This window comes from Atractosteus spatula, chromosome 9 (assembly GCF_055471065.1).
Source record: "Atractosteus spatula isolate fAtrSpa1 chromosome 9, fAtrSpa1.hap1, whole genome shotgun sequence".
Taxonomy (NCBI): Eukaryota; Metazoa; Chordata; class Actinopteri; order Semionotiformes; family Lepisosteidae; genus Atractosteus; species Atractosteus spatula.
Genome location: NC_142714.1, coordinates 429,383 through 443,086, shown reverse-complemented (window position 1 = coordinate 443,086; position 13,704 = coordinate 429,383). Strand labels below are relative to the sequence as shown.

The window sequence follows — 13,704 nt, the reverse complement described above, 5'->3', positions numbered from 1 at the left end:
AGGTCTAAATTTTGGTATGGTTAATTAAACAGTTGCATGTTTAATTATACAAAGATTATACAAAGCAGGAAATGCTGTAAAGGTTGCAAATGAAATTCTAAAGATTTGTATGAAATTCAAGTTTTGCCCAACACAATGAAGATACGTTTCTATAATGTAATATTTACATGTTTGTCTTTGCCACTAAATACTAAAAATGCGTTTTATTTTTCCATAATTGTTTCTTTCAAATTGAGTAAAGAAGCAGTCTTCGTTTTATGTATGGTTTTACACATGAGAAGCGTTTGAGCCTGTATTGTGTAGAGCTTCCTGTCACTTTTATTCTACTGCAGTCAGGAGGTGTACTGGGCAGGGAAGTCAGTGCGCTGAAACACTCAAACATGGGCTGAATTTAAATAAATTGAACAGATGCCGTGGCAGCATAAACAACGGTCGATATTCAAGCGATATTGAAATGACCAGACGAACATATCTTCTTCAGGTTTTAGAATTTATACAATGTAGCCAATTATTCTGTGCATTGAATGTGATTCTGTGTACGTAAGAGACTTGGAAAGATAAACTCGTTTCAGGACCGCGGACAGGTCATTTTTGTTAAAACTCGTAAACATTTTGTACACGTAAGTGACGAGAAGGGTCTTAAGTTAAACTTTAGGGATAAAAAGTTAAAATCTCATTATAGACTAACTAATTAAATATTAAAACGACTAAATCTAATAACTAAACATGTCCCTTTAAAAGTAAATGCGTGACCGGGTTTTTGTGCACATGGTTGTATTGATACCCCGGTAAGCTCGTAGAAAAGACATTTCATTGCCAGCAACTACTGCTGCATGCTGTATTGTTGTGCATTTGATAAACTTTGATTTGATTTGATTTTGATTTTGATTTGATAATAAAATGTGCATGTACTCCAAACCACGATGTGCTTTCTGGAAAGCGATAAAATGAAGCAATGTATTAATTAGTATAACCCTTTTCCAAAATTCACATTTAGAGTTCTTCTTTTTAGTTTCATACTAACCCTAACATATTTACTGTTATACATGACTACAACCATTAAGATGATTCAGTAAACCAATACCGAAAGAGAACAGAAGACTGGTGCAGGGTCTTTTCGATGTAGCGAAAGGGATGCCTAGGGCTTTTCCGCGTAAACTCCTCCCTCGACTGCAGAAACCCATCTGGGCACGTAGCCTCCACAGTGCAGGAGAGAACGCGTGTTCTGCATTCAGAGAACAAGCTGCCCTCTTTACGCACCAGCCGCGTTTGGTGTGGAACGTAGTTACGTCCGCGTAGCAACCTGCGTGGAGACGAGGAAGCTTTAGTTTGTCAGGAAAGATGAAAAATGGCACATAACCGTAGACAGAAAGCCCTAACAGACAAATAAATGGTTCGTAACGAAGATAACAGGAAAAGCATGGGATATATCCACTGCACCATGGAGACAAGGAAAGGTGTGTTACTGCAATTTCAACAGCATCTTTTAAGACTGTACCAATCGAAACGTTGCACTGTAATGCGATACATCTTGTACTTCATAGGGGTGAGTTTCCCGAAAGCATCGTAGCGCTAAGAACATCGTGAACTCGCTCTTAAGATCGATCGTTAATTTACGAGTGTTTCCCAAAACATATCGTAACTAAAGTAGAACGTTAAATCCTTCGTAATCTACGTGCTCCTCGACCCACTCGTTAATCACTAAGTGCTTCTTAAACTGGCTACCTTTTGCGCCAACCTTAGCGAAAGAGATCGCCAGGCAGAGCACATTCAATTCACGTCATGGGAATTCTCTGGAAATATATAATACTAAGATTTTATATTAAGGATTTTGATATTTTGTTGTACTATGTAAGAGGAAATTCGAAAAAAGAACATTTATTTATATAGTAATGAATTTATTAGTCATCTTGGGTAAATTTAATATTCATAAGTCAAATGTTTTAATAATACTCCCTCTTTTAGTACTTTTGGGGTGGGGTTTAAATTGTATTTAAATTCCATAAAGAACGTGAAACATGTAACATGTATTACAATGTAGCGCCACGCAGGGCGGGCTGAGAACAGCACCTGGGGACTACCGGACTGTATATAGTGGGACGGAGGCTGAGATACAGTCTCTTCCCTTCGTGTGTGTGTATGTTACTGTAGGTGCAGCGCTGTAACCCCTGTCCCTGTGTGTGTACCTTTCCCGATTCGAGTTAATGTGTTGTTCAGCCCCATTGCCCGAGTCCCACGCCTGCTACAATCCGTACCGAAACCCGCGGTCGATACAATATTTAAAGTTCGAATACCGTTTTATGTGAAAAAATAACAATTTTTTCTCATGAAACACTATGATTCTTAACAATGGCAGCGCGCCAAAAAATATTGCTTTAAATCAAAAACGTCGTGCAGGACGCATACACTGTCCACACAGTTAAACTTGGTTTTCTTTTACGGTCATTTATTTTCTTTTCTCTTAGAAACAATAAGGGTCCCATTTTGTGCCTATCTATACGCTTTCGCTTAAATGGTTTTTAAATTATGATGTCATGTTTGCTTCATATTCCTTTTCACAACTTTATTTCATCCCACTGAAGGACCAAAACCGACACCATATAATGAAAGTATTGTCAATCGATTGTTTTTCAATCGACTTCTAATGCTTCTTGCTAAGCGACTTCAGGGAAGGGGTTAACAAAGAAGTACTTTATACTCGCTCGTTAAATGATCGATTAAGAGGGGTTTTGGGAAACCCACGAAAAAGTAGCTCGTACGTTACGTACGTACATCGTAAAATTGCTCGTTAGTCTCTAAGATTAATCGTTTTCGGGAAACTCACCCCAGATCATGTCTAATCCCAGCGGTACAGCAAAAACTAATACAAGAAAAAAAAACACACGAGATATTTAGGTTGCTTCAATTTTAAGTTACTGCATGAAGTGCACTAGAACGTACATCATTAATATTAATTATTCGTAAATGCATTCAGTCGAACTCAGTTCTTACGTAACTTTAGAGGAATGAATTACAGCAGGCCTACTCATTTCTCTGGTCTTCTCTGATCAGCATGTTCTTTTATAAATCCAAATGTATGTTGTTCACATTCAGCGATATTGTATTAGACAACTTATGATGTGTATGTTGTTTGTGTTTCAGTAAACGTGACGCCAGTCCCACGGTATTCTCTCGCAGGACCTTTCAAGGGACACATGAGTATTAAAAGCAGCCGTAAGTCAGCAGGTTCGAAAGGAGGGCGATTCTGTCTTATTCTGTGATTCTGTGATAGGAAGATTTATGTGCACGTTTTACAATTTAGTCGTTTTGTAGAAGTAAATTAAAGAAGCACATTTTAACACGGGGTCAGTTTTAAATACTATTTTCATACTATGGTATACTTGAGCTTATGGTGTTTATTGCTCTGTGGGTCTTGAACATCTTTTATTACAATTATTCTAGGAAATTATAATTTTGATAATATTTGTACAGGTTTATTTAAAGTAGCTAGTACACTTTTTGTACAAGATCACCAGAATATTAGACATTATTGTCTGTTCTTTCTTTTGATGTGTTTTTGATACCCAAATCTGTATGCATTCTAGCCTACTGCCCTGGATCTTCAAACAAACTTACTAACCAATACATGATTCAGGATCATATGATGTTCCACTACAAAAAAGTACTCTCAGCCAAAGGTAAGATCATGTCAAATGAAATTAATGCAGCAATGCAGCTCAGAAAAATATCAGTAAAATGAAATATAAGATCTGAATATGGTACAAGATTTCATGTTTGTTTCTTGGATTTGAAATTATATTGGTTAGAATGTTCAGTTATAGCTATTAATTTCTAAACTGTCCTAAAATCTCAGTTTTGATAGCATTTTGGTCTTAGTTTAGTCTTTATTTTGTGGTTAATACATAGGTTAAAACAGCGAGGTTTAGAGTATATTGCTGAAAATTTCAGGATCTTTAGTTTTAATCAGGTTCTTTTAAATTACAAAAAAGCTTTTAATGTTTTAGATGTATCCATTTTTATATCAATGTATTGTAAACATTTGGAACTGATAGCCCAATCAAATAAATCCTAAGTGTTATAAATTTATTTGTCTTAAGCTTGTTTGATATGTTATATGTAGCTCTAAATTATTTTGCTGTTTCTATGCACTTTGTTCAGCTGCAGTGGACTCAACGGCACCAAAAAGCTTGCTAAGCAGTGTTAAATGTATGTATGGGATTAATCTTTTAAATGAGCAGATATTAAACGTTAAATAGTTAAATCACGGTTTGCTGCATAGTTTTTAGAAAGAGACTCTAACTTTTGTCTGTTTTAATCATTTAGTTATGTTAAATATAATTTTATGAAAAGAACAACTTTTTTTTTACTTAATGTTTTTTTCCCAAAATAATGCTTATCATAGGTATTGTATAACTAGACATCAAATCCTTATCCATGACCATTGCTAAATTTTTGCTGGGTTTCATGGCATTAACTATTTTTTAAATTTAATATTTTTGTTTAAATTTATAAAATGTTTTTTTTAATGTTATATATAAACAAAAACATTGATTAATTGAGGGAATATTCAATTCAATTTATTTTTATATAGTGCCTTTCACTACAAGGCACCTAGCAGTGCTGTGTGACAGTACATGACATTACAATCCAGAAAGAGAAAAAGCCAGAAGACAACAGAGGAGAGGAACCAAAAACTCCTCTGTAAGGAGAAAAAAAACTTCTAGGGTTCCAAGGTCAACTGGCTGACCAACCCCTCTAGGCATGCTAACATATGAATTTGAATATTTTAATATTTGCATTATTGTTTTTGTCAGTGTAGTTTACAAAATGATTGGAAGAATAAAAGAACCTTGATTTTTACAGCATTCCTATGACTTCTACTGTTATGTAATATGACATAGTCTTGTATGACTGCAGATAGTGACCAACAGCGAAGGGAATACTTGAAGAAGAAGGTTAGCCAATGTGAGAGCAAGGTGCTTTCAGTCCAGACAGGATTACAGAAGACTTCTACAAACAACACCAGGCCTTCCTCTGCTGATATTGTTCAGGTATTATTCTTTTTACAATTATTCTATTCAAATTAGTAATTCTAATTAGTTCAGGTGGGTAGCTGTGTCAGCATGTGTAGGCTGCAAAGGAACAAGTTAAAGGTTTATTCCATGCTGAAAAGAGAAGAAAGAAAATGCAACGTTTCAGCTGTGGAGCCTTCCTTGGGTGTCAACTTAGGGTCATTATTCTAATAACCCTAATTATTCTTTTAAACCTGCTTGTCTCACTCTGTCTTGTGACGTTTGTTTGGCAAGATCTATAGAAACGTTTTTTCTTGTAGATGTTCTGGATAAAAGGATAAGAAAGCACTCACCACTGTCCATTTCAAGCTGTTGTATAAAAAAAGAGCAGAGTAACCAATCACCTCTAAAATTAGAAATTCTCAGGGTACATTAGATGTACAGTAAGTGTAAGGAATGTATGGAGGGTAAGGAATGAGAGGAGAGAGTGTAATCAGAACATTGTCAGATGACAAATGCTTTAATGGGATGTTTACATGACTGAAGTTTAGAATTGAGTGTAAGGGTGTAGAATTAACTTTTAATTCTGTGTTGCACCAAAATGTTTAAACCCAAGCTTCTCAGGTTTGTTGAACCATCGTTTGGCTCTGACATTTGCTGTATTAAATTGCTAATGCCTAATATCTAGCACACTGCTGTAATATGTTCAACATGTTCTTTCCTCATGGCTGTAGGTAAAAAATAATCATTAGAGATTAACTAGATCAGTTTTTTTCTTTTTTATGAAGCCTGTTCTATTCTTTAATAGTATTCTAATTAGCAAATAGTTCATTCAACAACAAAAACATTTTAAATTCTAATCATTCTGTTCACCTGTTTTAGGAGAATGAAGTTTAAGCACTAATACACATTTACATTTGAAGAATATCTCAAATGTGGCACATCTAAGCAGTGCTTAAATACAGTTTATTTGTCAATATGATGAAAGCATCAGATGTTATTCATTAAAGCCTTAGAAGTTTAATTTTTTATTATTTGTTTTCTCTCTTTGTAGAGCAGTGCATCCTTGCAAGGCAATGATGAGGGGGATTGTTTTCATTACCTGGAAAGTCACCTGATTTCATCACCCAGATTTGCAGCATCATGCCATTCATCACAATTTTTGTGTCAATCTAGCAGGAGGGGGCAGAACCCTACAAAGCCTTTTTACCGCTCTTCTTCAGAATTAGGTTTTAGAAGTCCCTTTACTAGAAGAGAACATTCAAAACAATCTTATACTTCTTCCAGTGGCATTTTCAAATCTAAGATTTCATACAAGTCTTTTCATGATCCAAATAAAAAGACGTATAGTGGTGACCTTTTACAAAAACATTCTCATTACTTTACTGAAGACAAACCCTTCACTCCAAAGACACTGAAAAGAGAGACTAAGTCTTCTCTTTCACAGTACAGGTATTACACTCCTCCTAGGAGAAAACCTGCAAAAGACAGAACTCCTTTAATGGTAAATCAGGACACGCAAACGGATAATGAAAGGTAAGTCCATGAAAATATATTTTACAAAAAATATTTAAGTTAATTTTGATTGTCATACACTTGCGAAAAGATTTAATGGAAAAATAATATTTCCTAAAGTAGAATATTAAGTACAATATATTAGGTTTCTCTCTAATATGTATTTAATATGAATATACTGTAAATTACTGTATATGTAATTAATTGTACTTTAAAATATTGTCCTACCACAAGAATTATGCTTATTTTAAAAATAAGGTCTTTCACATTTGTGCATATGCCAATGAGTTTCATTTCTAACATCTGATTTTTTTTCTTATATTTCTAGTTTTTCTGATAATGTGGGCTCACCTCAAAAATGGATTTTACCCCAGGTAAGCTGTTTATTCTTCTCCAATTATTTATAATTATTGATTTATTTAACTATGTTTTCTTATATTTGCAGATAGTTTCCTAAGTTTTAATTTGTACTTTTATGAAAAAAAAATCCAGTGTAAAAAAAACTCAATTAACATGCTACATCATTTAGAGGCTATAAGCACACAGTGTTTGGTTTTACATACCTTGTATTGCAGGAAGTATGTGTTCCTCTTGAATGTCTGCCACAGTACATGATTTATTCTACAAGCAGTGAAATAGGATCATGGCAAACTGCAGCTTCTGACAATAATCAAACTGTTCCTGTATAGATTTAGGAACTTCCATTTGCAGAAAATAGACCACACTGATTGCTTTATTTAATTTTTATTAAAATAATCATAATTTTAAAAAATGCATTGAACTTTTATTTCCTTTAATCAGTCCTTTGTGTAGTCTGGCATTACTTATATTACTTCACTGAGTGAAATGCTTTTTTTAAACTTCTGTTAATTGGATATGATACAGTCTGTTTGATCGAACACATAATTTGCTGACTTTAAATATAGAATATCTGTGAGAAGTTACATTGAAATTATGTTGATGGGTTGGAGGTATAACCCCACACGCTTTGAACAGACAAACATCTCTTCTGTGTTTCTATAAAACACTTCTAGAAAAAAAATATCAAGGGTTCAGAGCAATATTCAGAGCATCCTTTTCAGTCAAGTGTTATTGATGTTTAGCATTTCAACTTCTGAATCTGCACAAAACTGAAACTGTTACAACTGGCTTGTCTTGTGTGACCCACAGGCATGGTCACATCTGGTACAGCTGACAGTGGACAAAACTAGAGACATGAATGACAGATGGATTGCAGCTCAGTCTCCATTCTGCGCTTTTTAGGCTATTTATTTAATTTTATCATTATCTTTTTTTCAGGAGAGTATTATGATTAAGCCCTAAAAGGTCCTACTAGCAGAAAATTCTGATGGGAGATAGGCACATAGGTCATGAACCAAAAGCTTGAAGAAATGGTGGATTTCTTTATATTTTAAAGTTGCAAAACTTAGGCAAGCTCACCCGAAAAAAAATACTCTTATTAACAGATGTGCATACCATACAAAATAACGATGAAAACAATAATATAGCAAAAGGATGAAGCCAGGGAACATGACCACACAAGGATTCAGAAGCTAAGGATCTCAAGACTTTTAATGTCACTAGGGTTTTCACACAATATTACCATTAAAAGAAAATAAAAGCATCATGCTCTTTCAGTAATCTTAAATTGATCATTACATTAAAGGGAGGACATCTACTGATGATTTGAGCAATTATAACATATTTCACTAGGGAAAAGTCAAATTATCTGTTAGATTGTGTAGGGCCTACAGCACCAATATTGTGCTTGCATGCAACTATGCAAATCTAATAACTAACTATGCAAGTAATACCGGTAACTTTGAAAATAGATCATTATCTAAGCTGTTGTAACACTGTTATACTTTAAGCTGCCCAACTTTCAGAAACTACAAATGTCATTTTAAATTACACAGGATTCCTTTACTGATCATGAATGGTCAGTTGAAGAGCATCTTACTGAAGACCACTTGTCTTATGAAAATCTCAGCAAAATACAAAATACTGGAATGGCCAATACTGATCAGTTATATTCTTTATCAAGGTATGTTTTGAATTTAACGGGCAAAGAGGTATTGTTATAAAGTATGTGCTGTTAAAACTATAGGGCATGTTGTCTTATTAATCAGTTCCTAGCCATAAAAGCTATGCAAACATTTGAATATTGTCAAAAATAAATATTAGGAAGTCAGCAGTTTAGCTAGCTAAAAATTGGGCAAATTTTATGAACATGCTTTGAATATTGTGACAAAAAAGTATCTAGAAAATAATCTAAACAAGGTTTATTTTTCTTCTTCAAAATTATATAATATATTAATTTAATATGTAATCACATACAATATCCATGATCATATATACTGTAACATATTATCAATACTATATGATCATAGTTCAGGTGGGGAGCTGCGTCAGCATGCGTAGGCTGCAAAGGAACAAGTAATAGGTTTATTCCATGCTGAAAAAAAGAAGAAAGAGAACACAACACAGAACAAGAACACAGGTGTTACACACCTGAAGAAGGCTCCACGGCCGAAACATTGTGTTCTCTTTCTTCTTTTTTTCAGCATGGAATAAACCTATTACTTGTTCCTATATGATCATAGTACATAGTTCTATATTTTAAGAGGGATTTTAAGGATAAATTTGAGACTGCATTTCATTTCAGGATTCTTCCAGAAAGGATGAAATCCCCAACCATGAGAAAGGTCACTGCTGAGTAAGAATAAATGTTTGCATTCTGATTTTCTGTTTTACATTTTATTGTAAAGAGCATCTAAATGTTTTTATACAGTATTTATACAGTATTTTTTTTATTCAGTATTTTGTGTGCAATATTTTAAAATTGTTTTAGACATTTTTCACTCCATCATTTATTTTTCCTACAGTAGTTCACTGTTATTTGCAGTATCCAAGCTGTTTGAATTGGGCTGATACACCTATGTGTGCAGCAAGATTAACTGCCCCTCCAAACTGGAGTAGAATGCATATATTTCTCCAATGAAATACATTTTATTAGTACAGGTATGTCTATGATTGGCTTAAAAGTTGTTTTTATTAAATGGTGTTGTGTAATAAACAGATGTCTTAAAAATGTGTCCTAGGGCAGCTTCTAATTACCTGTACAAAATATGACATCAGTAGTTACATATATATTGGATAATTCCTTCAAATGTTATTGATTATTTTTTGATATTTGAAAATAAAAATAAAAAATTGAATTAACCAAAAAATAAGCTAGTATATTGTTTTTTTTTTTCAGGGAAGAAGAGCTGAGGTACCTTGAATTTATTACAGATGTAACAAATGAAATCTTGACAATGGGATTGTATTCAAATAGGTATGTTGCATCATTAGTCATTGATTCTATATATATAACAAAACCTAATATAAAAATGTTTTGTAATTGTATTTTGAAAATAATTCTCTCTTTCAAAAAAATATTTGTATTTGGGATGGAAAGTAAGGCTAAATGCATAATATAGTCTGCCATGGTTAGTTTTCCAGTACAAAATAGTTTCAGGACTGGTAACTTAAAATAATATTTTAACATTTGAAAGATTATACTTGGATATCCAGATAAATGCTAATTTGAATAACTTTCTAGTTTTGTTCTTGTATTCTATTTCCTGTTAATTCTTTATTACTTCTTAAGGGTTTTAGAGCGTGTTTTTGAGCGGCACTTTGAAATGAACAAACATCGATTGGATAAGGTAAGTATAATATAAATTAAATAAAATCCTTGCTGTAATGCAGTCATTCATTTTCTGACAGTGGTAATGATACATGATGCTTTGGTCTCTCTTACTATTTGTCAGTGTATTTGTAAACATTAGGCTACCAGTATTTTTCTCTGATTCTCAATTATGTCAAGTGCTTTTACTTTTCTCCCTCCATTGAAAACCTTTTTTCATGCATAGTTTTACAATATTCATATATATCAATTAATATATAATATATCATTCATATATATTCATATAATGTATATACTCCATAATAATACTGTAATGTTATACTGTATAATACAATATCATATAGATAGTAGCCAGCAGCCATATCATCCTATGGCTCACAACTGGCAACCCACTGAAGTTAAGCAGGTGTGAGCCTGGTCAGTACCTGGATGAGAGACCTCCTGGGAAAAAAACTAAAGTTGTTGCTGGAAGTGGTGTTACTGGGGCCAGTAGGGGGCGCTCACCCTGCAGTCTGTTTGGGTCCAGAGTGATGGTTATTCAGGTCACCAGCGTTCACACCACTGCTCTTACAAACTTAATGTTAATGACCAAGTAATTTGGTTTAGCATAGCATTGAAAGAACAACACCTTTTACAGCACAGTGTCACCTTTTACAGCAGAGTGTACTCTTCAGGGCCTCTTTTTTAATTGAAGGTGGAAATGTTGCTTAGAAATCTAAGGCTTGAACATTATACTGTAATAGCATGAAAAAATGATGCAGTTTAGAAAGTACTGATTCTACTGCTGTTGTTCTCCCAATGGAATTCACAGATCACATACATTGGTCACATTATGGAAAATATATGTGCTGAAATTTGGTGTGTCTAAAATGGTGGTCTAAATTCCTTGTTCACACTTTGAAACGTCATTGAAAATGACAAGCTTTGTGTATGGCAACAATTGCAATAGGGTTCATGAAAGTTTAATGCGAAACATGTTATGCTGTTTCCACAGTAATAAAGTACCTATTAGCCCACATGTGCACCAACTCTGAAATGAATGCAAAGTGTATTTATTAACATATATCTTTGTTATGCCGGACAGAAGTATTGTCAGGTTCTGATCAAATCTCAGAAGCAGTAGGGCTGGGCCTCGTCAGCCATGGGCTCAGAAAAGTTTTAAGTAAAATCAGGTTGCTGCTGTAAATGATGTTGATGAATCAGTAGGTAGTATTTATCTCTGTAGACCAGAATTGTATAGCCAGTACTTTATTATGGCAATAGGAGATACTGATGTAGGATGGGCCATTCTTGTAATTAAACTGAAATCCTGACCATATGTGGTCATTACATAAACTCTATATACTGATGTATGTATATAAAGAGGACCTATATACATCAAGATTTCTGTTTAAACTACTGAAGCAAACCATAATGTCTTTTTTTTTATTTCTTTAGGATAAAATGCGCCATCTTCTGGATGTGCTGAGGCATGACCTTGGTTATACATCTGATTCTGTAGGGGTCATTGTGGGCAAGACCAAGAGCCGTAATGTTTTGTTTTCCAAAAATGTGCAGTCCAATGAACAAGACACAGCCAATATGAAAAAAAGTGAAAATCATACATCAGTTGTAGATTTATCAAAGGAAGACTGTGGGGGTACTGATGACTTAAACTGTTTTACCTGCACACCGTTAGAATGTGAAGAACAGTCTTGCAGCACTGATTTACCACAACCAGATGTAAATGGAACCCAAGAATTTGAAGAGGCAGGTGCTAATAAGACTGAGAGTGAATTAATCCCAGGAACGGTTGACAAACTGAGTACCTGTGAAAATGACTCCAAAAACCCAGGGCTAACAAGAGATATAGAAGATCTTGAAAAGAATTTAGCAACATCCTTGTTTGTATCCAATGAAAACAATTCTTGCTGTGTCACAGACGACTCTTGCACATGAGATGTTAAGAGGAATTGCTATTTATCTGACAAAGAGTTATAGTTTTAAACAGCCAGAAGTTAACAGTATGATTTAAAATATCAGATTGTTATTACTTATGGTCTGAGACACTGTCCCCTTCATTGGCATTCTACAGTTTTGTATTAGGTATTTTACAGTTGATTGCACAGGATTTAATACTGTTTACAATTTGCACATTCATTTCATTCAGGATAACCACAAATTTGACTGTGTGGAAATGTTTGTATTACTAAAAATACACATTACAGCATAAAAAATTCTTTATTGTTTATAGGCTACTATTTCTAAAAACTTGACCTACATACTGTATCCTTGCATTGCAATATACTAATGTCCTTTTTTAGGAATGAATAGCTGCTTGTGTTACAACAAATTTTCGCTGGATTTTTGTTCATTCTTAAAGCAATAATCTGTATTATAATGTTGAGATAGTAATATTAAGTTAACATCTGTTTTCCTTCTTATAAGGATTAAACCAAAGATTATTCTAGTGTATATTAAAAATCTGAAAAGGGGAAACCCACTTTTCTTAAAATTACTAACAATTCTTTATTCACATATTCCAAGAAACTGACTTAAACCACACAGAGTTACATAAAAATGTTTCTTTAGTGCAATATTTTTTAATGCACAATGTACTGCCGGTCAGCTATCAAACAATAAAAATCTAACCTTTTATGTCTGCTTTGTTTTTCTTTCTCTTTCAAAAGTTATGATTACTTACAAAAATGAAAAATGTATTACATTTAGCAAAGTCAGGAACCTAAAGCCATATTTAAATCAAAATCAGGGTTGCCGAGAAGCACCATCTTCAACACAGGTACATCTTAAGTAGAATGAGAATAAATACTTCATATACTTTTAAAATATAAAATACAGAATCATTAAAAAAGTCCACTTATTAAGTTTCCAGTAAGTGTAAATATTTAAAACATAAGATTAGTTTATAATAAGCAATTGTAGGAAGCACAAAGTTTGTTCTTTGAAGGTAACAATCTGAGGCAAATGACTGAGTATTTTGAATATGCAGTAAGAGCTTCATTCACAGTAACGGCTTCACTATAATTGTCCACACAATTGCAATACAATCAAATGAAGCAAATACTAGAATGTTTTCTGTCATTAATGATGGGTGTGCTCTGTCATCTTTCCTTGAGATCATCGGAAGTAGTACTCCAGGGCCTCCAAGTCCTGGTTCTGGGAGCCCAGACAGCTCTGGACTTTCATTCCAGCTGAGCTTACTTACCTAACTGAAACCTTAATTGAAGTATGAAGGTTCTTGTTTGGAATATTTGCAAGCTTTTTTCTACAGAAAAGTTTGGGATTTTAAATTATGGACCCGTTTAAGATCTCAAAACAGGCAAACAGTACAACTTAATCCCATTATTAAGTCGATTTAGGATTCAATAGTGTAACTATTGCTTGTCGACAAGAACCACAATGCTAACAGCAATTGTGTGAACATCCAGGACCAGGATGTAGTGGAATAAACTCCCTGTAAATCCCAGAGAGGGAATAGAAGATCAC

At 33.9% G+C, this 13,704-nt stretch overlaps 1 protein-coding gene across 4 annotated transcripts; it reads left to right on the top strand.

Moving 5' to 3' along the window:
• The first annotated feature begins 1,281 nt into the window (after positions 1–1,281).
• On the top strand, positions 1,282–12,855 carry spata7 (spermatogenesis associated 7). Of its 4 annotated transcripts, none has more exons than XM_088925226.1 (12): positions 1,282–1,546; positions 3,142–3,213; positions 3,585–3,677; positions 4,159–4,206; positions 4,918–5,051; positions 6,067–6,548; positions 6,856–6,901; positions 8,444–8,571; positions 9,193–9,243; positions 9,787–9,864; positions 10,180–10,237; positions 11,656–12,855. In XM_088925226.1, the coding sequence occupies exons 2-12, from the start codon at positions 3,195–3,197 to the stop codon at positions 12,154–12,156; spliced, it is 1,638 nt and encodes a 545-aa protein (XP_088781352.1). In that variant the 5' UTR covers positions 1,282–1,546; positions 3,142–3,194; the 3' UTR covers positions 12,157–12,855. The 4 variants fall into 4 exon arrangements, with proteins under 4 accessions (XP_088781352.1, XP_088781351.1, XP_088781349.1 ...); XM_088925225.1 differs by having other exon boundaries at positions 1,310–1,457; XM_088925223.1 differs by having other exon boundaries at positions 1,350–1,457; positions 4,165–4,206.
• Positions 12,856–13,704: the final 849 nt, after the last annotated feature.